This window comes from Oncorhynchus kisutch, linkage group LG20 (genome assembly GCF_002021735.2).
Source record: "Oncorhynchus kisutch isolate 150728-3 linkage group LG20, Okis_V2, whole genome shotgun sequence".
NCBI lineage: Eukaryota > Metazoa > Chordata > Actinopteri > Salmoniformes > Salmonidae > Oncorhynchus > Oncorhynchus kisutch.
Window position 1 is genome coordinate 16,766,292 of NC_034193.2, and position 26,796 is coordinate 16,793,087.

The window sequence follows — 26,796 nt, forward strand, 5'->3', positions numbered from 1 at the left end:
ATACAGTAGGATATGGCACTGGAGTGACCCTGGAGTACACAGACGGCTTCATTTCACCTGACATTTACATTTTTATTGAATATTAAAACATACAACCTACCTCCTGCAGTGAAGCCTCTCAACATTTACAATACATTCAGTCATCTAGCAGACACCCATCCAGAGAGACCCACAGGAGCAACCAGGCCCAAGCTCCCAACCGCCAGGACACCAGTCATCCACGACCCCCCCCCCTCCCACACACAGTTCCGAGAGCTGCCCCTCAACCATCCGAGACCCCCCCCACACACACACACAGAGTATCAAATCATTTTTAGGTAACAATTAAGTACCTTACTATGATTGTTTTTAATAAAAAAACTAGCTGTTATTGGCAGAGAGGTTTGGAACTCTCTTTCTTTTTGGTCTATTAACAAATTGTCACCAGGCAAGTCAAAACTCCATCCCACCAAAACAGGCTGAAATTTCAGGCGGTCTTTTCAAACATCTCTTACACTAAAAGGGCATTGTCTTCTTCACACTATTATTTCAACCTCATAGTGTGGAAATATAAAACACACGGAAAACACACGTTTCTGACTGCACTGGGCCTTTAATAATGTGTTGTCTCAGCATGTCCACTTCTGATTCAAGGCCTCTCAGGCTGTGGTTTGGGGTGCAGAGTGGAAGACACCTACGCACAACACTTCAGGGATTGGTTTGAATAGCTGCCTTTTAGCCTCCGTTCGTCCATCATACAAATACTTGTCTTAACAACATCTCTTAAATCATTTTGACATCATCGCTATAACATGTTTTTCTTGTGGAATACTGTAAATACCAGCTCTTACTTTGATATCATGTCCCTTCCTTTTTGGAGAGGGTCCCTGACGGGGGGTTTTGGGAGGGCAGGAGTGGGAAGTACACGGAAGGAGAGACGCTGCACCCGGCCAAAGCAATCCGATATCATCACTCTTTCATTTGGCTGGCAGCCTTTCCCAGGTAGTATCACAGTGACTGTGCAGAAAGAGTAGGGCTTTTCATTATGCTTGGAAACCCTGAGGGTCACAGAGAGGAGGGGAGGGAGATGGAAGCTATGATGCCGTCATTCACCTATAAGGAACTAGTCAAAATTGCAAAACAACGTCCTAAAACCCATTATAGGCCTACGTAGCTATTCTGAGGCAGACTGAGCACTGTCTATGAGTCAACAATGACGATGTGGTTAAACTACTACACCATGCGTGTTTTCAAAGGTAGAACGGTTCTAATAACAGTTGCTCTGGCAGGTCATTTAGTGCCTACGTCAGTGTGACAGTGCTAACTATATTTAGCCACCTTGCTGTGGTTACGGAGAACAGAAACAGGGAGGAGAGGGTTTGGACGAGGGTCCAACTCAATGGCCCGTAACACAGGTGCTCCGCTTGGAACCAGCCAAGTACAGACGGTGACATCATCCCTGGTTAAACGTTGATAGCTCCTCAAGTCTACTGGATTACTGAGCTTGGTCAGTACGGGTGAGTCACTGAAACACAACAGTCCAAGTGTGGGGCGAACATACACACACGAGCACGCACGTAGGCGCACACACAAATGCATGCATGTTAGGGTACACACACACACACACACACACACACGCACACGCACACACTGGGGTCAAAGCAAGAGAAAATGGACGTATGTAAATTGGACTTGTGTAAAACTACATATGCATTGCGGTTTCATCCTTCGACACCAAATAATGACATAATGAACCACATCGGTTAGCGGGAAGCAAACACGTGTAAACAGTAAGCCCACCGCATGGCAGCAATTAACATAAATCTCAGCCATAAAAGGCATAGAAAACAGCCGTGAAACGTAATTGAGCAGAACCACGGGTAACTGTAGGTTACAAAGCGCTAGGCTAGGAGGACATGCACATCGAGAAATCATTTCAGAGAAGCGTCTAGCATCTCTGTCTGCACTGCACAATTCAATAAGCTGTGAAAGATGTGCTGCGTTATGGTTGGAGCCTCTTCCAGTCCGACTAACATTTCACTGTGTCAGAGGGTTTTCGCTCTCTGCCTTGGGTGCTCTCTCTCTCTCTCTCTATTTTTCTCTCTCTCCCTCTCTTGCTCTTTCTCTCTCTCACTCCAGCTCTCCATCCTTAAAGAGAAAGTTTTCCATTGGCATAGACCTCCCTCTGAGAAACCATTCTCCTCTCCCCCCTGTTAAAACCAAACAACTGCTCAGCATTAAGGTGTGGATCTGTCATTAGTTAACTCTCCCTGGCAGAGGAGACCATTGTTATTGTACAGAGTGGTATTTGCACAAGTCGTATCTTTGGAGAGAAACAGTATTTCTGCGGCTTTTCCCCTTTCCCGGTCTGAGTGGATCCAGTTTCCCCTGGCCTGCCCCTGGCTCAGTCACCTAATTCACATTTTGTAATCAGGGTTCTGAATTCCCTGGAAACTTGACCCGGCAATGAAGGCCTCACAGTGATTCTCTGGATGATCACACTGGATCTGTGCTGGACACATTCTGCACCATTCCAAGGAAACAACAGAGATGATGGTGGAGGTTTGGTTTGTGTCTGGCAGGAGGGTGAGAGAGGGAGAGAGAGAGCAAGAGAGAGAGAGGGGGGGGGAGGAGAGAAGGTGTCGGGCAAGTAGGATGGAAAGAGAAATGGAGGGCATGCAGTAGGAGAAAAAGGGAGAGAAAGAGAGTGAGAGAAAGAGCGATAGAGGGAGAGAGGTATACAGTGCCTTTGGAAAGTATTCAGACCCCTTGACTTTTTTCACATTGTGTTCTGTTACAGCCTTATTCTAAAATATATATTTTTTTAATCCTCAGCAACACAATAACCCGTAGTGACAAAGTGAAAACTTGTTTTTTGACATTTTTGCAAATGCATTCAAAATAAAAAACTGAAATACTTTATGTACATAAGTATTCAGATCCTTTGCTATGAGACTCGAAATTGAGCTCAGGTGCATCCTGTTTCCATTGATCATCCTTGATGTTTCTTCAACCTGATTGGAGTCCACCGGTGGTAAATTCAACTGGTTGGACATGATTTGGAAAGGCACACACCTTTCTATATAAGGTCCCACAGTTGACAGTGCATGTCAGAGGAAAAACCAAGACATGAGGTCGAAGGAATTGTCCGTAGAGCTCCGAGACAGGATTGTGTCGAGGCACAGATCTGGGGAAGGGTACCAAAACATTTCTGAGGCATTGAAGGTCCCCAAGAACACAATGCCTCCATCATGCTTAAATGAAAGAAGTTTGGAACCACCACGACTCTTCCTAGAGCTGGCAGCCCAGTCAAACTGAGCAATCGGGAGAGAAGGGCCTTGGTCAGAGCTCTAGAGTTCCTCTGTGGAGATGGGAGAACCTTCCAGAAGGTCAACCATCTCTGCAGCACTCCACCAATCAGGCTGTCACGGCCGTCTTCCTGGCTGGAATAAGTGGACCAAAGTGTAGCGTCGTGAGCGTACATTACTTTATTTATAATTTCGCAACAAAACAATAAACAGTACAACGAAATGACTGTGAAGCTTAACTTAGGCTATGATGCCTCTAACAAAGTCAACTACCCACACTGAAAGCAGGGAAAAGGGGCTACCTAAGTATGAAATCCCAATCAGAGACAACGATAGACAGCTGTCCCTGATTGAGAACCATACCCGGCCAAAACATAGAAATAAAGAAACATAGAAATCAAAACATAGATTGCCCACCCCACATCACACCCTGACCAAACCAAATAGAGAAACGGCTCTCTAAGGTCAGGGCGTGACACAGGCCTTTACGGTAGAGTGGGCAGACGAAAGCCACTCCTAAGTAAAAGGCACATGACAGCATGCTTGGAATATGCCAAAAGGCACATAAAGAATCTTAGACCATAAGAAACAAGATTCTCTGGTCTGATGAAACCAAGATTGAACTCTTTGGCCTGAATGCCAAGCGTCACTTATGGAGGAAACCTGGCACCATCCTTACGCATAGTGGTGGCAGCCTCATGCTGTGCGGATGTTTTTCAGAGGCAGGGGAGACTAGTCAGGATCGAGGCAAAGATTAACGGAGCAAAGTACAGAGAGATCCTTGATGAAAACCTGCTCCAGAGCACTCAGGTCCTCAGACTGGGTTCACCTTTCAACTGGACCCTAAGCACACAGCCAAGACAACGCAGGAGTGGCTCTGAATGTCCTTGAGTTGCCCAGCCAGAGGCAGGACTTGATCCCAATTGAACATCTCTCTCACAGAGGTTGAGATGATCTGCAGAGAAGAATGGGAGAAACTCCCCAAATACAGGTGTGCCAAGCTTGTAGCGTCATACCCAAGAAGACTCAATGCTGTAATCGCTACTAAAGGTGATTCGACAAAGTTTTGAGTAAAGGGTCTGAATATTTATGTAAATGTCATATTTCCTTTCTTATTTTTAATAAATTAGGAAATTATGTAATTATGTGGTATTGTGTGTAGATTGTCTTTTCCCCTCATCAATGTAATACATTTTAGAATAAGGCTGTAACATAACAAAATTTGGAAAGAGTCAAGGGGTCTGAATAGTTTCCAAATGCTCTATAAGGGGAGAGGGGGGGGGGGGGGGGGGGGTGCGAGGGAAAGAAGCCTTGCCTTTGTCTTGTCTCTATTATGTTTTGGTCAGGGTGTGAGTTGGGGTGGGCATTCTATGTTTTGTGTTTCTATGATTTTTTATTTCTATGTTTTGGCCGGGTATGGTTCTCCATCAGGGACAGCTGTCTATCATTGTCTCTGATTGGGAAACATACTTAGGTACCCTTTTTCCCACCTGTGTTTGTGGGAAGTTAACTTTGTTTGATGGCACATAGCCTTAAGCTTCATGGTTTGTTTTGTATTGTTTATTGTTTTGTCGGGCGTCATTTCGAATAAAAGAGAAAATGTACGCTCATCACGCTGCTCCTTGGTCCAGATCTTGTAACGGCCGTGACAGCATTAGCTTGGAGGTGTCAGGGACCAGATAAGTCCTGTTTAAACATTGACTGGAACAGACTGGGGAATGTCAACAGACACCCAGTACCCAGGTCTCTGTGATGTGAGCAGGGCTTCTAGGCAGGCAGGCACACAGTCCTGCCGGAACTATTAATCACTGCCACTAGACAACAAACAGTGACAACAAGTTGAAGTGATCGACTGAATTGGTGGCCATTTAACCAGAGACCATACTAGAGCTTACTGTATAAGATGGTGAGGAAGGCATGGATCTCTCATGCAGTGTGTTGATTATCACTGATACAGTGGGGAGAAGAAGTATTTGATACACTGCCGATTTTGCAGGTTTTCCAACTTACAAAGCATGTAGAAGTCTGTAATTTTTATCATAGGTACACTTCAACTGTGAGAGACGGAATCTGAAACAAAATTCCAGAAAATCACATTGTATGATTTTTAAGTAATTAATTTGCATTTTATTGCATGACATAAGTATTGATCACCTACCAACCAGTAAGAATTCCGGCTCTCACAGACCTGTTAGTTTTTCTTTAAGAAGCCCTCCTGTTCTCCACTCATTACCTGTATTAACTGCACCTGTTTGAACTCGTTACCTGTATAAAAGACACCTGTCCACACACTCAATCAAACAGGTGCAGTTAATACATAGATTCCGTCTCTCACAGTTGAAGTGTACTTATGATAAAAATTATAGACCTCTACATGCTTTGTAAGTAGGAAAACCTGCAAAATCGGCAGTGTATCAAATCCTTGTTCTCCCCACTATATATATATATATATATATATATATATATATGTTGTGTTACATGTGCTGTATCCAGGCACTCAGCGTTGCGTTGTGCATAAGAACAGTCCTTAGCTGTGGTATATTGGCCCATATACCACACCTCCTTGTGCCTTGTTGCTTAAATATATATATGGACCAGGTGAATCAAATTAAAATGTATTTGTCACGTGCGCCGAATACAACAGGTGTGGAGACTACAGTGAAATGCTTACTTACAGGCTCTAACCAACAGTGCAAAAAAGGTATTAGGTGAACAATAGGTAAGTAAAGAAATAAAACAACAGTAAAAAGGCAGTGAAAAATAACAGTAGCGAGGAATCCAGGTGAAAGCTATGATCCCTTAGTGATGTCACCTGTTAAATGAACTTTAAATTAGTGTAGATGAAAGGGAGGAGACGGGTTAAAGAAGTCTTTTTAAGCCTTGAGAAAATTGATACATGGATTGTGTATGTGTGTCATTCAGAGGGGGAATGAGCAAGACAAACGATTTAAGTGCCTTTGAACAGGGTATGGTAGTAGGTGCCAGGCGCACCGGTTTGAGTGTGTCAAGTACTGCAACGCTGCTCGATTTTTCACGCTCAACAGTTTCCTATTTGTATCAAGAATGGTCCATCACCCGAAGGATATCCAGCCAACTTGACACAACTGTGGGAAGCATTGGAGTCAACATGGGCCAGTATTCCTGTGAAATGCTTTCAACATGCAATATTAGAAAGGTGTTCCTAAGCTTTTGTACACTCAGTGAGCCACCCTCAATGTCCAAGCAAGGAATTTAAGCTAATTTCCTGCAATTCTACACATATTGCCATGGGGAAGGGAGAACAATGTTCACTGTTTTATATCTAATCTCATGCCATTCTACACATTCTTGCCATGAGGCTGAGAGAAAATGTTATAGTTTTACAGCTCATTTCGTGAGCCTCTGCACACTTTGAACTCAATACACAATCATTGCATCTAGATGTGTCCCAGCCAGGACATCCTTTAGATCAGCTAAACCACAACCTGGCTGGACAGACCGAACGCTAAGACCAGGGGAGTCCTCCCAGAACTCCCCTCTGACAGCCCAGTGAGTTTCTCAGGGAAAGGCCTACACGTTTTAGGGATTGACTCCCACTGTTTGCCCAGAATTTTGACGCTGCGACTCAAAGTCAAGATGAGAAGTTTCCCAAGGCATCTCAGCCATAACTATCTCTGGCCTGTTTAGCCCAGAGTAATTCCTTATGTATGACCGACACACATCGCTCATGGGCTGGAGTAGTTATGGTGTATTACATAGTGGAGTGTAAGGAATTCAGACCCTGCATAATGTGGTTGTTTCACAATGAGGCACTTACTGTACTGTATGGAAAAATGCTAAACCCAAGACACATTTAGTTGAGGACAATCCAGTCTGTTTGGAATGAAAACAATGTATTATTTAATCCTTATACATAAGCCCACAGCTCAGTGACTCCTATCAGTGACTTATCCTAACCTTCAATAGGCATTCTACATTGTACATTATTCTACATTGTACAACAAACAGAATGAGGCGTATGGATCTCGTCGCATATCTTACAGTCAAGAGAATTCAGTAGTGTTTGAATTCCAATCCATCATTGAACAGTTGCAGACTTGCACATTGAATGCAACTATGTAGTTGGCAGAGTGTGTGATATGTGGGGGAGTATGTTAAGTGTAAGTACATTAGACCATATGTTTTGTTAGTTTGTCACGTGCCAATTTTGTAGACTTTATTATCTTTGACAGGATGTGGCGTGGGAGTAGGTCTACCGTAGCAGTAGCTCATCTGTACTCACTCTGACGGAGGGGGCTAACCCACATGGTGCTATGGTTACCAGTGGTGTCATGGTTAGTCCAAAGCATTTTGCAAAGGAACTCCAAACGAAAACGTTTTGCAACGAAAACAATACTTTCTATTGGACAAATTCAGGTAGGGCCCTCCCCATTTCATTTGCTTCTGTTTGGTTCTGTTTGTATTCTAGTTAATTCCCCCCTGGGCTTCAGGTGTGTCGAGCTAGTCTGCTATCTTGGTGCTGAGCCGGTGGCTGCAATTACAGGCAAACAGAAAGAGAGGGGAGAGGTTGCGGGGTGAGTCACATACCTCCATCTCAACTGGTTGGGACTGTTAAGGATGATTCTGTTCCGTTCATTGGTGGATTGCTGATGCTATGTATTTGCTATTGAGAGGCTTTGAAGACACCGGTCGGCCATATTGACACTCCCCAGTAGGATCAGTCCATAGGAATGAATGGAATTATACAGAATTTTAATTAAATGTTTCAAGGGCAAAATTACATGTATTTAAGCATGTTCTTGTCATTGAGCGGATAGTAACATTAGTCATCTAAAACAATTATACTTTAAGGAAGATAAACATTTGTATTTTATTTTTTGTATGTTTAGCTCAAATAATATAATTTAAAAATATGCATTAAGGTGTCTGTAATAGAATAAATATGGCAAAAACAAAAGTACACGTTAATACATCAATTTCTATAGCTTCCAAAATATTTATTGTAAATGGTGGGGGAATGCCAAGATGGAGGCATGGTGTCTTCTACACAGCACCCACTATCAGTCATCTAGTGTATATAAATAATTGGTTTTGCTGTATCCTCCACAACCTTCTATGGTAGAACTATTCTTCTGAGACAGCATCATATAAAAAACACGTTTTATATCAGATGGCTGTCTATCCTGTCTTTCTGTTTATAATCTAATGCTACACTGTAGGTTTTGCAGAATATATTGTTTGTTGACGCCAGGTATTTGCCCCTCTATTTCTTCAAGTGATATTCTGATTTTTATTTTTTTTAATTTTCTGGTTGGATTCAGTCTCTCCCCTTTAACTGTGCTAATTGCACCATTTTTATTAACTCTGATGATCAGCGATTGAGTCTGTTGGACAGGGTCAGCTTGAGCAAAGTGAGATGTAGAATCACTGTTCTAAAAATAATATTCTCTGCCAAATAATAGGCTTTGCGCAATTAAGACTCTTTCCTACTACTACCCTGGTTTAGGAGATCCCCCCACCACCAAACACTCACGCACAACCAGACATTGAATGATTAATTGGAGACAGCTTGCGTCAATTGAAGAGCATTACCTAGAAGTTTCTGCCTGCAGCAAACCCAGTGGATAATGCTGGAAATACTGGTCAAAGATAAATAAAATAAAATAATAAAATGTAAAAAACGCCTGGCCATATTTGTAACAACATACCTCCTTATCTTCCTCACCATCATCATCATTGGAGTTGAAAGGCAATATCTTTGTTGTTCCAGGGGAGCCCTGTTAGTGAATGCATTCAGTGATGACTCTATTCATTTTAGGCCTATAAACAAACCAACCAGGACACATTTTAGTGGCTTAATAGTGCATGCTGCTTGCTCAACCGCAGTAAGGGATCGGGAGTTATTGACAAAAGTCTAAAATGCTCCGTTCTGTGTATTTTCAGAGTGAATGAATATCTTAAATAAGCAGGCTACACGTAACCAAACAGTTTCGCTAGAGTGGAGACTCGAATAAGGTGTTTCTGTATTTGGAACCAGAGCTCTAAAGGAGCGTTTCGCGGCAGCTTGACATAATGCAATTTTACAACATCCAGAGTCTTGCTTTCACTAATGAAGCAACCCGCTATATGCACAGAGGGAGAGAGAGAGAGAGAGAGAGAGATTATAAACAGCGTAGTGGTAGAAATTACCCATAGAGACATCTGTGAAGTCTCTATGGGTAATTATAAGGGTAATATTATATATGCAACTTCAGGTAGCTCAGAAAAACACGTTGCACACATTACAACGAAAATTACATTTCCACGACTTTAGAAAAAAACAAATAAACAACCAAACGACATGGGTTCGTTTGCAAGGCACTACGAACGACTAAGCCGTCCCTGATGTAGACAGACTTTATTATAAAGGTGAGAGACATACATATTCAAACGTATGTGTTTTAAAGGAGGATGTAAACACGGTGAGGAAATACTCCTTCTAAATGATGTGACCATGTGGACTGTGTTTCTCTCCAGCGCTGTCATTACAACAACAACAAAAAGTCATCCTCCTCAACAGTTGCAGTGCAACTGTTTCAACCGTGTCTTGAGTACACGTTGTAAATGTAAGTTCCTGGGCTGCTGTCTCCCCCTATGGGCATGTACATTTTTAGCCAGTGAAACAATAATTGACTTGGTATCGAATAAACATTATTATATGTCTTAGTAACTTATCTGCTGTGGCCTTTGTTTTGCCGCACGTAAAATAGCCTATGGCAGGGTCACTACAGACTATCATAGATTGTATGAAATACTTGCGATATGGGATTTCTCGTGCACACAATTTCAGTTATAATGGACAGGTTACTGGTAGACCTATTTGCATGACTTCATCCTCAATGGGGTTTTTTCGTCAACTATTTGCTTTTTATTTTCCGTTTTCACTGGTTTAACTTTGAAGGTGCGAATAAAAAAAACGTGAATCGCCTGGTCTGTGATTTAAGAACATAAACACATCTTTAAAAACCAAAATCTATTTCAGTGCGTGGATTATTATGCCTATATCAATATTGTACACGACATGTAGAAATGTCTATGCATAGCCTGTGTGTGTGTGTGTGTGTGTGTGGAGGGGAGGGATCAAATTCCTTCAGTTCGTCATTCTCAGTCGGTCGACCAATCATATTCGGGTATTCTCGGGTATTCTGTAGCCGCACAGTAACTCACTTATAAAGTCCGCTTGCAAAGGATTTCAGTTCAAAGCACGTACACGTTTTGGGGATACTATTTGACTGGATCATTTTCTCTTTTTACCTAAAAGTTACAGCAAACCATCAGCTGTTGCTCGAGTGTGGAGACGCCTGCAAACAAGACAAGGTTATTATACCATTTTTCAGAAAGACATATGCATAAAGACATTATTTCTCCCAACGGCGTTGTGCAGTTGACAGCCTCTTTGCAGGAGCAAAGAGCGTCTACTGTTACTTTTTCTCCACTTTTGGACATTTGAAAGACTTTGGCCGTACTTTCATATTTCGTGCGTAATTGTTAGACAACATTTTTCGTATGAATCTACTCGACCCCTTCCTGAAAATGACAGACGAACAAGACAAATGTCTCTCAGACGCACCGAGTCCGAGCATGTCAGAGGACTCTGTGGGATCTCCGTGCCCGTCCGGGTCTGGCTCCGACACCGAGAACACCAGACCGTCAGAGAACGGACTGCTGATGGGTCCGGACGGTCCCCTCGTCGAGTTCAAGAAGGACGACGATGACAAATTCCCCGTATGCATCCGCGACGCGGTGTCCCAGGTCCTGAAAGGCTACGACTGGACCCTGGTGCCAATGCCAGTCCGAATGAACGGATCTAGTAAGAACAAGCCCCACGTCAAGAGACCGATGAACGCGTTTATGGTTTGGGCGCAAGCCGCCCGGAGAAAGCTGGCTGATCAGTACCCGCATCTCCATAACGCTGAGCTGAGCAAAACTCTGGGGAAACTGTGGAGGTGAGTCTCAGTACTCTCTATCATTACTCCCACATTTGTATTTCGAGTGGCAACGCGTTTGTGGTTTTATTACTGAAACAAGTTTCTACTCCATTCTACTTTTACGCATGCCTTTTACGCACACATGTTAACTCGATACTGTGATCTTACCTAATTGAACCTTTGAAATAAAAAGGTATGTTATCCTGCATTAAAATAGGAAACTATTTTGCTATTTTATTTACTCATGTATCCATTTGCCTTTTACGCACAGGCTACTCAATGAGGGTGAGAAGCGTCCGTTCGTGGAGGAGGCAGAGCGATTGAGGGTACAGCACAAGAAAGACCACCCTGACTACAAGTACCAGCCCCGGCGGAGGAAGTCCATGAAGAACGGACAAAGCGAGTCTGATGACGGCAGCGAGCAGACGCACATATCGCCAGGCGCGATCTTCAAGGTGCTCCAGCAAGCTGACTCTCCAGCCTCTAGCATGGGAGAGATGCACTCCCCCGGAGAACACTCCGGTAAGAAGAGAGATAATGCTTTGTGCCTATTGCAATGGTCTCATTCAGCATGTGTTCATCAATGTATACACAGTATTTGACATATTTACTGCTGCTAGACTTTTTATAACAATACATGTGTGTGCAGGTATATTATGTGAACAGTTTAAGAGTAATACTATCAGATATGTTCTCTGTGAGTTTAACTTGATATTTAGATCAATTTGACCACTTGCAAGGCTCTTATGTTTTCCTATTAAATTACATCCACGGGTCTGCTCTTGCTCTGAGATTTGCATTGCAGAAAGCCTATATGTATTCTATATGTAACCCATTCTCTCCCTCGCTCTCTTAGGCCAGTCCCAAGGGCCCCCCACCCCTCCTACCACCCCTCCTACCAAGACAGACATCCAGGTGGGCAAGGTGGACCTGAAGCGGGAGGGTCGCCCCTTACATGAAGGCACGGGTCGCCAGCTCAACATCGACTTCCGGGACGTGGACATCGGTGAGCTGAGTAGCGACGTCATCTCCCACATCGAGACCTTCGATGTCAACGAGTTTGATCAGTACCTGCCTCCCAACGGTCACCCAGGTGCTCCTGGCGCTGCCACTGGCCAAGTGTCCTACACCGGTACCTACGGCATCAGCAGCTCTGTGGTCAGCCAGGCAGCAGGGGGTGCCACAGGGCACAGCTGGATGACCAAGAGCCAGCAGCACTCCCTGACCACGCTGGGTAGTGGAGGGGAGCAGGGCCAGAACCAGAGGACCCCCACACACATCAAGACAGAGCAGCTGAGCCCCAGCCACTACAATGATCAGCAGAGCTCCTCCCCTCCGCAGCACGTCAACTACGGCTCATTCAACCTGCAGCACTTCAGCTCGTCCTCCTACCCCTCCATCACCCGGGGCCAGTATGACTTTTCTGACCACCAGGGCGGCACCAACTCCTACTATAGCCACACAGCCGGGGGCCAGGGCTCAGGGCTCTACTCCTTCAGCAGCTACATGAGCCCCAGCCAGAGGCCCATGTACACCCCCATCGCAGACACAACCGGGGTGCCCTCCGTGCCCCAGACCCACAGTCCCCAGCATCACTGGGACCAGCAGCCAGTGTACACACAGCTCTCCCGGCCCTGAGGACACAATCATCTACACGAACACACACTTACATAGACTGATAGGCATGTCCATCTTGCAGAGGGAGACTTTGTCACAACATTCCAACATTAGTTCCCAGGAAACAGACACTTGAATTTCCAACAGAAGAAGAACACGACAGAGTAGGTGAAGGAGAGCTGGACTTGTAGGAACTGAAACTAGATCAGAATAGCTCACAAAAGGCCTTTTTAATTTTTATTTGATGAAATATATTTTTTAGCAAGAACAGAAAAAAAGCATTGAGAAATCCTCTGTGAGGACTTATTAAATTGTTGATATTTTTAATAGGTACTGTGTATGTTTTCTTACCTTTTTTACTCTGGCAGTTTGTTTTTTGGGGGGTATTTTTGTAGAAAAAAGCTTTATTTGTATCCAGTTCAGCAGGAAACCACTCTCAGTAGTGCAGTTCTCTATTCCATGGCTTCAATTCTCTGGTGAAATTTTGTACAGGCAGTAAAACTCTATCCTTTTTTGGTTGTGTTTGTTTCCTGCAGTGCATTCTGCTTACAGTATATGTTCTGTGCCATCCAACAAAATAAATTACATTTGTATTTGTGCAGTTTAGGGTTTCTCCATCAATGATTTCTCATGATTATAACACGTTCTTAGATGTAAGAGACACATGCTGTGAATGGGAACGAAAGAAGTTTTGAGGTTATCGTTTTGTGCAGGAATATTCCAGCCTTTTGCATCATTAGTGCCTAGTATATCAGATGTTGGGTGGAAGGGTGTTTGTGGGTGTGCTACAGCACATATTATAGAAGAGAGAAGCCACAGCTGAGATTATACTTACCGTCTGACAGCGTGTGTTTGACAGCCACAGGAAGTGCCCTTTGACCTCTCGGGTGTCCCATGCAGTCCATCACCACACCAGTGTCATTTTACAGCCCTCCTGCCTGCTCCGACCCCCTCTGTCTTAACCCTTTAATTTATTTTTTAAATTAATTATTATTTAGCATTATCTTCTTTAATTGATACTTTATACAACAAATTAATTTGTCTTAAAAATAAATTATCTTCTGGATATTATATGTCATATAAATCTGTCTTTTTAGCCGAGTGGGTACTTTAAAAATGGTACAAACAGTAATCATGTTTTATTTATCGTATGTAAAATGTTTCTATTTTAAATGTTTTATTTGTCATCTTTTTGCTATCTAGTTGTGTACGGATTATTTTTAATTGTGAATTTCTTGAGTTTGGATTCTAAACTATGGCTGAAAGAACTGGAAATAAGTTTTTTTTTTCATATGGACAAAGTTTTTACAGTTATTGTTCTGCTGTGGCTGATATGCTTTATTAGAGGTACGTACCAGCATTCCTGTCTTCTCTGAGGAACAGTTATTTTCTACTTCCTGCCACATACTATCTCAGTAATGATGTTTCTTTCTAATGTGCCTGAAGGACTTCTCGTCTTCTTCAGCTAGCTTAACATGTTACTGTACTTTCTTAAAAATAAGCTTACCTTTTGTATTGTATTTGCAATAAAAGAGAAAATACTTTCGAAACAAAATGGTTGCTGATATTTTATTGCACATAACATGACCTACTTATTAAATAGGGTTGGGGGACAAATACTCTCTAGTTAAATGGATAAGCATTATGTTACATAACATGGCATCTATATTTTGGAATTCATAACATTTATACCAACCATAACATTTAACCCCCCACATTCTGAAATTGCTGCACTTCCCCTCAGTTGTATCATTGGAAAGTGATATAAAATGAGGCAACAGTGTGTTTTAGGACCATGAGGATGCCTCCGAGCGGTCGGGCAGGCTGTTAGGAGTGCTTATTCGACTGGATAAAAAAAAAAAAAAGTATATATTATGTCCCCCCCACTTCTAAAGAAAACAAAGTTGTGCCCCTGATACCAACCCAATATCAACATTGTCGTTTTATTGAGACAGAGAGGTAGACAGAAAGAGTTAAAGATGAAGACACTGAAAGAAAGGCTCTTTTTCTCATTTATTTTCTCATGCTTTCTCTTCTGTCAGCTGTCGCAGCAGGGGGTCCCTCCCTCCCTCCAGTCTGCATGTTGTTAGACTCTGGATCTTTGCTGGGGGAGGCTACTCGGCAGAAAAACAGTAAAACCGTGAAAAAAACTAGAATTAATTTCAAATTTAAAGCAGGGGACTTTGCGTCCCTGCCAAAGCTCTCTTTGCTGCCATCCATTAAAGGTCAACTGAAGGAAATGTTGACTAGCTTCACCACACCAGTGAACTAAGTGCCATTTTCTTATTTTTTAATACTATAAATCACACCTTTTGGAAGCTATTGTGATTGTTGAAACCACAATGTAATAGTATATACACATGGCAAAGGAGGGCCATAAAATACGATTTTATCCATGTTATTGTATGTTTTTAATATCAGCATCATTATCAGCCTCATTGTTTGACCCAATTTAGTTTTATATGGCCTCCATCCTTGTTTTTGATCCATCTAATCATTTGCATCTTTTGAGAGATGTACCGTATGTTGATTCTGGCAACTGTGTGTTTTTTTTATTTTTACTTTGCAAACATCATGCAAAGCCAAATCCCCCGTGGCTTAGGGTAGAGAAATGAGAGTGACATCGACATTGCGTTCGGCCTTTTAGTTCGAGAGAAAAATGGCACTTGCTAAAGTGAAACTACCACTGTATCTGAAGAACCACTTGCCCTTGTATGTAATGTAATTACCATACTATTGTGCCGTCAATGACATGTACATAGTTATTATTATTATCATATTACATGATCTTGCTGTACACTTATAACACATTGGCTGATCAAGGTGGGAGGACATTATCTAGCACCTATATCCAGCAATCCGATTGGAAGACAGTTTGGCACCAGACAGGCAGGAAAAAGGGGAGACAGAGAAGAGAGGGAACATTGAGCAACAGAAAGGGTGTGAGAGGGAGAGAGATGACTTCAGTTGAAAGCAGCAGCAGGACACATCTGAAAAAGACATCAGTATCCCTGCTCTTCTAACGGGGAAATTGTAGGACTTGGGAGTGGACAGATGACAGGTACTAAACGATATTAACCGCCATTGATAAGAAACATTACTATGCAGCCGTATTCATTGATCTGGCCAAGGCTTTCGACTCTGTCAATCACCACATCCTCATCGGCAGACTCGACAGCCTTGGTTTCTCAAAAGATTGCCTCCCCTGGTTCACCAACTACTTCTCTGATAGAGTTCGGTGTGTCAAATCGGAGGGTCTGTTGTCCGGACCTCTGGCAGTCTCTATGGGGGTGCCACAGGGTTCAATTCTTGGACCGACTCTCTTCTCTGTATACATCAATGATGTCGCTCTTGCTGCTGGTGAGTCTCTGATCCACCTCTATGCAGACGACACCATTCTGTATACTTCTGGCCCTTCTTTGGACACTGTGTTAACAACCCTCCAGGCAAGCTTCAATGCCATACAACTCTCCTTCTGTGGCCTCCATTTGCTCTTAAATACAAGTAAAACTAAATGCATGCTCTTCAACCGATCGCTGCCCGCACCTGCCCGCCTGTCCAACATCACTACTCTGGACTGCTCTGACTTAGAATACGTGGACAACTACAAATACCTGGGTGTCTGGTTAGACTGTAAACTCTCCTTCCAGACCCACATCAAACATCTCCAATCCAAAGTTAAATCTAGAATTGGCTTCCTATTTCGCAACAAAGCATCCTTCACTCATGCTTCCAAACATTCCCTTGTAAAACTGACCATCCTACCAATCCTCAACTTCGGCGATTTCATTTACAAAATAGCCTCCAACACCCTACTCAACAAATTAGATGCAGTCTATCACAGTGCAATCCGTTTTGTCACCAAAGCCCCATATACTACCCACCATTGCGACCTGTATGCTCTCGTTGGCTGGCCCTCGCTTCATACTCGTCGCCAAACCCACTGGTTCAATGTCATCTACAAGACCCTGCTAGGTAAAGTCCCCCCTTATCTCAGCTCGCTGGTCACCATAGCATCACACACCTGTAGCACACGCTCCAGCAGGTATATCTCTCTGGTCACCCCCAAAACCAACTATTTATTTGGCCGCCTCCTTCCAGTTCTCTGCTGCCAATGACTGGAACGAACTACAAAAATCTCTGAAACTGGAAACACTTATCTTCCTCACTAGCTTTAAGCACCAGCTGTCAGAGCAGCTCACAGATTACTGCACATGTACATAGCCCACCTATAATTTATTTTATTGAATTAATTATTTATTTTGCTCCTTTGCACCCCATTATTTTTATTTCTACTTTGCACATTCTTCCACTGCAAATCTACCATTCCAGTGTTTTACTTGCTATATTGTATTTACTTTGCCACCATGGCCTTTTTTTGCCTTTACCTCCCTTCTCACCTCATTTGCTCACATCGTATATAGACTTGTTTCTCCTGTATTATTGACTGTATGTTTGTTTTACTCCATGTGTAACTCTGTGTCGTTGTAGGTGTCGAACTGCTTTGCTTTAACTTGGCCAGGTTACAATTGTAAATGAGAACTTGTTCTCAACATGCCTACCTGGTTAAATAAAGGTGAATAAAAAAATTATAATAAAAAAATGTTACATGTGTGTTTTCCCCGCCAGTGCGGTCCCAGGCCAAGCCACATGCTAGGGTGTATGGGCTCAGTCCCAACAGCGCACTGAAATAAGATGAATGGGCTCGCCCTGTGACAAGACATGTTGCTTAGCATAATCCTCAACCCATCAACCAATCTTTATCGGGCTGCCTTGTCGGCGTAGACCTATGCCTTATTTCTGACCAATCGTAGTGCGAGTAGAGCATGACCATATGCAGCTGTCCAATCCAATCCTCCAATGAGAAGAGACTCAGTAGCGTAGATATGTTAACTATAGAAATCATCTGTTCCCCTGTTGCTTTGTGGGTTAAGTATGACAGTGTAAAAACATTTTTATTATGGAAATAGTTACATTTATTTGATTGGCACCACCGCTTGAAAGGGGAACTCAGGGCAACTCAAGAGACTGAGATCACGGGTGACTAACCAGAAACCTAACCGTTTGAGTGGAACTAATCATATAGTCAGCTGCTCTGAAGGACAGGTCTAACTACAGCCCCACTACTGATAACCATACGATACCCTATAGCCATGATACTGGTGACAGTGAAGGACCAAATCAAATCAAATGTATTTTTAAAACCCTTCTTACATCAGCAGATGTCACAGAAACCCAGCCTAAAACAGCAAGTATTGCAGATGTAGAAGCATGGTGGCAATGAAAAAAGTCCCTAGAAAGGCAGGAACATAGGAAGAAACCTAGAGAGGGGTGGATACTGCCCCCTAGTCACAAAAGGCTAGGAAGAAACCTAGAGAGGGATGGCCAGTCCTCTTCTGGCTGTGCTAGGTGGAGATGATAAGAGCGCATGGACATTATTAAAGCCAGATCCTTATTCAAGATGTTCAAGCGTTCATAGATGACCAGCAGGGTCAAATAATAATCACAGTGGTTGTAGAGGGTGCAACAGGTCAGCACCTCAGGAGTAAATGTCAGTTGGCTTTTCATAGCCGCGCAATCAGAGGTCGAGACAGCTGGTGTGGTAGAGAGAGAGAGAGAGAGAGAGAGAGAGAGAGAGAGAGAGAGAGAGAGAGAGAGAGAGAGAGAGAGAGGGAGGGAGGGAGGGAGAAGAAGGGAGAGAGAGAGGGAGAGTGTCGAAAACAGCAGGTCCAGGACAAGGTAGCATGTCTGGTGAGCAGGTCAGAGTTCCATAGCCACAGGCAAAACAACAGAAACTGGATCAGCAACAAGACCAGGTAGACTGGGGACAACCAATAGTCATCAGGCCAGGTAGTCCCGAGGCATGGTCTTAGGGCTCAGGTCCTCTGAGAGAGAGAGGGTGAGGGGATTAGAGGGGGGGGGGGATTAGAGTGAGCATACTTAAGTTCACACAGGACACCAGATAAGACAGGAGAATTTCACCAGATAGGACAGACTGACCCTAGCCCTCCAGACCATAGACTATTTCAGCATAGATACTGGAGGCTGAGACGGGGGGGTTGGTGGATACTGTGGCCCTGTACCTCCGGACAGGGCCAAACAGGCAGGATATAACCCCACCCACTTTGCCAAAGCACAGCCCCCACACCACTAGAGGGATATCAACAGACCATCAACATACAGGACTACGAGACAAGGCTGAGACAAGGCCCACGAAGATCTCCTCCCCCGCACAATCCAGAAGGGGGGGTGCAAAACGGACAGAAAGATCACGTCAGTGACTCAACCCACTCAAGTCGAATATAGCAAAAAGCCACATCAGTTCTTTGGTTGAGTAGAAAGGAAGTTGGCTGGGTCTGAAAAGCTCCCAAGGCACCTATTGGTGGTGGAAGGGGTGAGTTACCCCCTAACAAAGAAAATGGCATCTTAAATTATATCCATTATGATTGTGTCAATAGGCTTGTGCAGCGTTCATCTAGCACAGACACACAAACCTTCTCTCCATCTTTATATGTACTGTGTCCTATAATTACCCCAGAGTTCATCTAGCACAGACACACAAACCTTCTCTCCATCTTTATATGTACTGTGTCCTATAATTACCCCAGAGTTCATCTAGCACAGACACACAAACCTTCTCTCCATCTTTATATGTACTGTGTCCTATAATTACCCCAGAGTTCATCTAGCACAGACACACAAACCTTCTCTCCATCTTTATATGTACTGTGTCCTATAATTACCCCAGAGTTCATCTAGCACAGACACACAAACCTTCTCTCCATCTTTATATGTACTGTGTCCTATAATTACCCCAGAGTTCATCTAGCACAGACACACAAACCTTCTCTCCATCTTTATATGTACTGTGTCCTATGATTTCCCCAGAGTTCATCTAGCACAGACACACAAACCTTCTCTCCATCTTTATATGTACTGTGTCCTATAATTACCCCAGAGTTCATCTAGCACAGACACACAAACCTTCTCTCCATCTTTATATGTACTGTGTCCTATAATTACCCCAGAGTTCATCTAGCACAGACACACAAACCTTCTCTCCATCTTTATATGTACTGTGTCCTATAATTACCCCAGAGTTCATCTAGCACAGACACACAAACCTTCTCTCCATCTTTATATGTACTGTGTCCTATAATTACCCCAGAGTTCATCTAGCACAGACACACAAACCTTCTCTCCATCTTTATATGTACTGTGTCCTATAATTACCCCAGAGTTCATCTAGCACAGACACACAAACCTTCTCTCCATCTTTATATGTACTGTGTCCTATAATTACCCCAGAGTTCATCTAGCACAGACACACAAACCTTCTCTCCATCTTTATATGTACTGTGTCCTATAATTACCCCATTTCTGAGTTATGCGCTAGCTAACTGTGTGGGTGCAGAGCACATGATGGACTGGGTGAGGACCAGACCCCAAACTTGGCTCATGCACACACACACACACACACACTTCCCAGAGGCCTGCAATACAGTGGCGGAAGCAGGGACACTGGGTTTGGAGTGGCTCAATCCGTGGGCAGTTTTCCCAGGAGAAGTCCATTAATATTCCGAACAGACTTCTCTATGGTAATCTGCCCCCTCCGAGCCCAATGGGTGGTCCTTTTAAATGCAAAATTCCGCACAATAAGAGCGAGATCCTGCCAACTTCCAACCCTTGGAAACTGAACGGCTATAGAATGCACAAATAAATAGATGAATAAGTGATTGGTTTTATGTGGGGAAAATACCAACAGAAATTGTGGAAATATTAATAAGTTGTTAACCCTTAGCCAACAGTCTTCGCACCCCCGTGGAAATCTAATTAACATAATACAATATCCCCATCAAAATCCATCTGTTTAAGCTAGAGATATCAGTTGTTTTGCATGGGCTGCGTCTCAATCCCCCACATCCGCCGATATTGCCCCCCTGCAACTGCAGTGAAATGTGGCAATGCTAGAGCGATGTTTGTCAGACCATGAGACACCCCAAAAATCGGCCTTCTCACAAAAACCTCTGTAGCGTCTGAACGGTCTGGCATACACGAACACGATGGCGTTCTCCGTTTTGCTCTAGGACACCCACAAGTCTCACAAGAGTCATTCTGAAGGTACCATTTTAAAAAATGAATGGAAGTACAGTCTATATAATTTATTGCCCAAAATATGGTGATAAATACATGTAAATATATATATATATTTTCCTGATCTTTCTTATATCTCTCAGATATAGGACAGACACTTCAGAACAAATTTCCTTCAGATTTTTTGGGGGACTGTTACAGGGTTTCTTCTTCCTCCTCTGAGGAGGAGTAGTAAGGAAGGATCGGAGGACCAAAATGCAGCGTGGTATGTATCCATAATGTAATTTAATGGAAAATTAATACAAAATACAAAAGAACAAGAGAATCAAAATGAAAACCGAAACAGTCCCGAATGGTGCAAACACTGAAACGGAAAAATAATCACCCACAAATCAAGGGTGAAAACAGGCTGCCTAAGTATGGTTCTCAATCAGGGACAACGATTGACAGCTGCCTCTTATTGAGAACCATACCAGGCCAAACACAGAAATACCAACTCATAGAAAAACAAACAAAGACAACCCACCCAACTCACGCCCTGACCACACTTAAACAAAGACATAACAAAAGAACTAAGGTCAGAACATGACAGGGACTATCTGTTGTTCCAAGCGATATTTTCTTTAATGTGTTTCTATTGGCTAATAGCAGTAATGCCAAATTCAATGTTTCATCCAGTAATTTTCAATACATGTTTTATACCTTGAGGGGTCAAAATTCAAAATCAAATAGTTAAATGAGCCTTGGTATGACCATCTTAAAACAATTCCATATAGCTACAGTACTGTAATTAGCCTTTAGCTGCTTATGTATGAGAAGAAGTTGACTAAATAAGAAAATGTCCTAATGAAATGAACATAATCGGTGTTCCATGGCCTAATAATAATAATAACTAAACAAATAAAAATTGTTAACCATTTTTAAAACTTTTATTTTTATTTTTAAACAATACAAAGTCTGAAGTGAACTCATTAAAACAATGGGAAGTAGCATTTAAGAATTCAGTAACAACCCTAAGGGCAAACTTATTTGCTTATGTTGTTGTGCAAAGCCCACTGTATGAAAATCACATTGACTTTATGACGCTCTTGGGCTGCATTACTTACTGTATTCAGTCCAGTTCTCTTCACATTATCCAACTGCTTTCTCCTTTTGGCAACTTCCCCATTCCCCCACCCCCTCTTGGAAACATCTAACCCCTCTGTCCCAGGGATGTTATCCCCACTGCCCCCTCATTGCAGCAGGCCACTGTCATTGTCCCTAGGGACCAGCACAATGGGGGCGACTTGACCCCCCCCTCCTTTCAAAATGGCCTGGCCTCCAGAAGGCACTGCCTGGACACAGAGGAAACATACAGGCTTTTTTACTGCACTTTGCACAGAGGCCTATGGAGAGGGCTGCTGGTCTCCCACGGCAACAGACACCCACACGAGCCAGAAGCAGTAGCCTATTAGACCAAAGTCTGGATATTGTGAGGACCATCAGGTGCTAGGCCTGTTTTTGTCTGGGCTCTTACACATGTGGGAGGATTTATAGGGTCTTGGTCCTTTTTGCTCTGTTTCTTACAATGTGGCTTTGAAAATCCTTGCTTGTTGGGGGTTGCATTATGGTGGTTTGTTTGTCCTGGAGCTGTGATGGTTCAACAGAGCCCACAGCATTTTCTTTTGAGGAGCTTTGCCAGCTTCATGATGGTACCTAGCTACCATAACTGAAAGTTAGCTAACTACTGTACCAGGATGTTAGCTAGCTTGTGTACCAGGATGTTAGCTAACTACTGTACTAGGGCGTTAGGTAGCTAGTGTACCAGGAAGTTAGCTAGTTAGTATACCAGGAAGTTAGCCAGCTAGAATACCAGGAAGTAAGCTAGTTACTGTAACAGAAAGTTAGCTAGCTAGTATGCCAGGAAGTTAGCTAGTTAGTATACCAGGAAGTTAGCTAGCTTGTATACCAGGAAGTGAGCTAGCTTGTATACCAGGAAGTTAGCTAGCTTGTATACCAGGACGTTAGCTAGCTACTGTACCTGGAAGTTCCAAACCCATCTCCTCCTGTTTCTCTGTATCAATTCTGATAAAACTTGAGAGCGGACTGAACTTTTTAGAATTGACATTCAACTTCTGTCTTGGGTCATAGCTCCCTATCCAGAAAGATAGGTCAGAGGTTAGTCAGAAGATAGCTTTATGAGGAAATGTTGCAGCGAGGGAGGAGGGTGAGAGGAGGAATTAGGGGTGCTCTTGGGGACTCTGAATGTTTGGGAGAGGGTCTAACACCATGACAAGCGCTGGGGTTTTCTGTGCTTTAGGAGTTAAGACAAATGGTCAATGGTAAATATCCCTGAGTTATTTCACAGTGGCCCAGCATTTCCCAAAAGACAGGCAGACCAGGGACCTGGCAGTGCTCTCCCAGGACTGGAGTTTATGGAGAGGAACGACACACACACACACACACACACACACACACACACACACACACACACACACACACACACACACACACACACACACACACACACACACACACACACACACACACACACACACACACACACACACACACACACACACACACACACACACACACACACACACACACACACACTCTCCCCCTTGCTGTAGCCATATATCTCTTTCACTCTTGCCAAATCTGACCATTTATTGCTTTCATTCCTAGTCTGATTCCTTAACTTACTGTTCATACTTTCGCATGGTGTGGGCTGTTCCTCTTTAACCCACCAACCTACAACTTACTCCAACACCCTTCCCCCTTCATACACCCTCAAACACCCACTGACAGACAGTCACACACAAACTCAGCCACCACATGAAACCATGGGTTGTTGTCCTTATAGATCAGTTGGGGTTTGGACTCTTGACATTTCCTCTACATCAAAAATGCCTGAACCCAGTCTGTGTGGCTCTGGGTAGCCACATTTAGCCTCTGGTTCTGTACCGGATCTGTGGGTTCTGCTCACCACCTGGTATACTGCACTGCACCAGCGGCCCCATCAGAGGAGTGTGTGTGTGTGTGTGTGTGTGTGTGTGTGTGTGTGTGTGTGTGTGTGTGTGTGTGTGTGTGTGTGTGTGTGTGTGTGTGTGTGTGTGTGTGTGTATGTGTGTGTGTGTGTGTGTGTGTGTTAGAGAGTCTGTGTGTGTGTGGGAGGAGGGATATGTAAACTTTGTTATAGTATCTATGGTATCTGGTATTGTTCAGACTATGAGCTACACACACACGTTGATCAAACAGCACAGAGTTATCTCATGTCCTAGCACCTTCCAGCCCTTCAAAAAAGGAGCTTATTGCTATCGTACGACAGCGGTACAGGGCTCTGAATCACACTATGGTAATTCCTTAACGTTTTTTAGAGCGAGAAAGGATCGATCAGAGAGTGACTGAATTGGAAGTAGGCCAACATGTCTTCAGCAGTCACTCCGTGCGGAGATAAGACATTAACCAAAGCAGGACTGTCTCATCTTTGTAATGTGCCTGATTTTTATTGGCTGTATTTTCATGGAATTACACCAATGTCGAGATAAATGCCTCTTATACAATCCAAACCTTAGCGTAGGCATATTACTCTGTAATGACTAATGACAACATAATGGCAAAATAAATCATTCAGAAGAGTGAAAAAAAAGAAGCAATGGCCTCAAAATGTTTGATGCACCAAAAAACTATTCCCAATGATATTTATCCTGTTATTTCAACACTTGATATAACTACAGTGATGTGATGCCGAGGGAGTGGAGCATTCCTCCGTTCTGACTGCACAGTCTCAGTCTAACTAACAAGACCTGCCACATGGGAAAAGATGCGAGAGAGCGAGAGAGAGAAAGAGAGAGAAGAGAGAGAGAGAGAAAAAGAGAGAGAAAGAGAAAAAGAGAGTAGGGGGGAGAGAGAGCACAAGCCAAAGGAGAGAGGAAGAGAGATGTGAGAAACGGAGTTTGTTAGAGTCTGCTAATGCAGCGTTAGAGGACGGCTCTGTTTTTTACATTGAGGAATGAAGTTCAATAACCTGCTGTGAAATTCTAGTAGAGGAGTCTGAGCGATGGAGGACAGAGACAGCGAGACACCGACAGACAGGATCGAGGGATAAAAACTCCAAACAGTCTACCCGACCGCTTGAAGGCATCCGCATGGTCCTAAAGCACACTGTTGCCCTGTTTTGTATCACATTACAATAACAAAATTTGGGTGGACAAAAATGCAATTTCCCAGTGTGGGGGGGACATGTACCCCCTGTCTCCAATGAAAGCTGCACCCCTGGGAATAAGTGTAGCAGATATTACACCACCTAAGCATGGTGGGTGGGAACTCTTTCCATTAAAATACAACACACGGGTACTTTAACCTTTGGTGGGAGCTTGCAACCTGGTTCACACAGGAGACTGAGACGGGAATAACATACTACAAGGTCTCTTTTTAAAACATGATCGCAAATATTAAAAGGTACTTGGAAAAAGGAAAAATAATCAAGTAACGAAAGCTCCCACTGTGATGTAGGCCTGTAGTGCAGATTCAGTTGTAGTGCACTCAATGGGCCGTGGCAAGAGATCAGAGTTCTGGAGGAGTAGCGTCAAAGCCACCTGTAACATCCTCATAAGAACTGCAAGACAGAAAACGGGTGAAAGTATGATGTCTGAATCATTGACAACCTCTGTTTGTCAGTCTATAGCAGGGCTCTCAACCCCTCTTCCTGGAAAGCTGCCATCCTGTAGGTTCACTTCAACCTTAATCTAGCACACCTGATTCTAACAATTAGCTGGTTGATAAGCTGAACCTGCCAAAAGTGTGCAAAGCTGTCATCAAGGAAAGGGGTGGCTATTTGAAGAATCTCAAATATAAAATGTATTTTGATTTGTTTAACACTTTTTTGGTTACTACACGATTCCATATGTGTTATTTCATAGTTTTGATGTCTTCACTATTATTCTACAATGTAGAAAATAGTAAAAATACAGAAAAACCCTTGAATGAGTAGTTGTTCTACCATTTTTGTCCGGTAGTGTAAGTCAAAACTGTAACTAGGCCACTCAGGAACATTTACTGTCTTCTTGATAAGCGACTCCAGCGTAGATTTGTCCTTGTGTTTTAGGTTATTGTCCTGCTGAAAGGTGAATTAATCTCCCAGTGTCTGGTGGAAAGCAAACTGAACCAGGTTTTCCTCTAGGATTTTCTCTGTGCTTAGCTCCATTTAGTTTATTTTTATCCTGAAAACCCCCACATTCCTTAACAATTACAAGCATACCCATGACATGATGCAGCCACCACTATGCTTGAACATATGGAGAGTGGTACTCAGTAATGTGTTGTATTGGATTTGCCTCAAACATAACACTTTGTATTCAGGACAAAAAGTGAATTGCTTTGCCACATTTTTTTGCAGTATTACTTTAATGCCTCATTGCAAACAGGATGCATGTTGTGGAATAAGTTTTGTTGTTGTACAGGCTTCCTTCTTTTCACTCAGTCAATTAGGTTAGTATTGTGGAGTAAATACAATGTTGTTGCTCCATCCTCAGTTTTCTCCTATCGGAGCCTTTAAACTCTGTAACTGTTTTAAAGTCACCATTGGCCTCGTGGTGAAATCCCTGAGCGGTTTCCTTCCTCTCTGGCTACTGAGTTAGGAAGGATGACTGTATCTTTCTAGTGACTGGGTGTATTTATAGACCATCCAAAGTGTAATGAATAACGTCATCATGCTCAAAGGGACATTCAATGTCTGCTTTTTGTTCTTTTCTTTCTTCATCTACCAATAGGTGGCCTTCTTTCAGAGGCATTGGAAAACCTCCCTGGTCTTTGTGGTTGAATCTGTGTCTGAAATTCACTGCTCGACTGAGGGACTTTACAGATTATTG

At 43.2% G+C, this 26,796-nt stretch overlaps 1 protein-coding gene across 1 annotated transcript; it reads left to right on the top strand.

Moving 5' to 3' along the window:
• The first annotated feature begins 10,492 nt into the window (after positions 1-10,492).
• Positions 10,493-14,395, top strand: LOC109865673 (transcription factor Sox-9-B). The gene is made up of 3 exons (XM_020454039.2): positions 10,493-11,251; positions 11,505-11,755; positions 12,090-14,395. Exons 1-3 carry the CDS (start codon positions 10,812-10,814, stop codon positions 12,869-12,871), a joined length of 1,473 nt encoding a protein of 490 aa, XP_020309628.1. The 5' UTR covers positions 10,493-10,811; the 3' UTR covers positions 12,872-14,395.
• Positions 14,396-26,796: the final 12,401 nt, after the last annotated feature.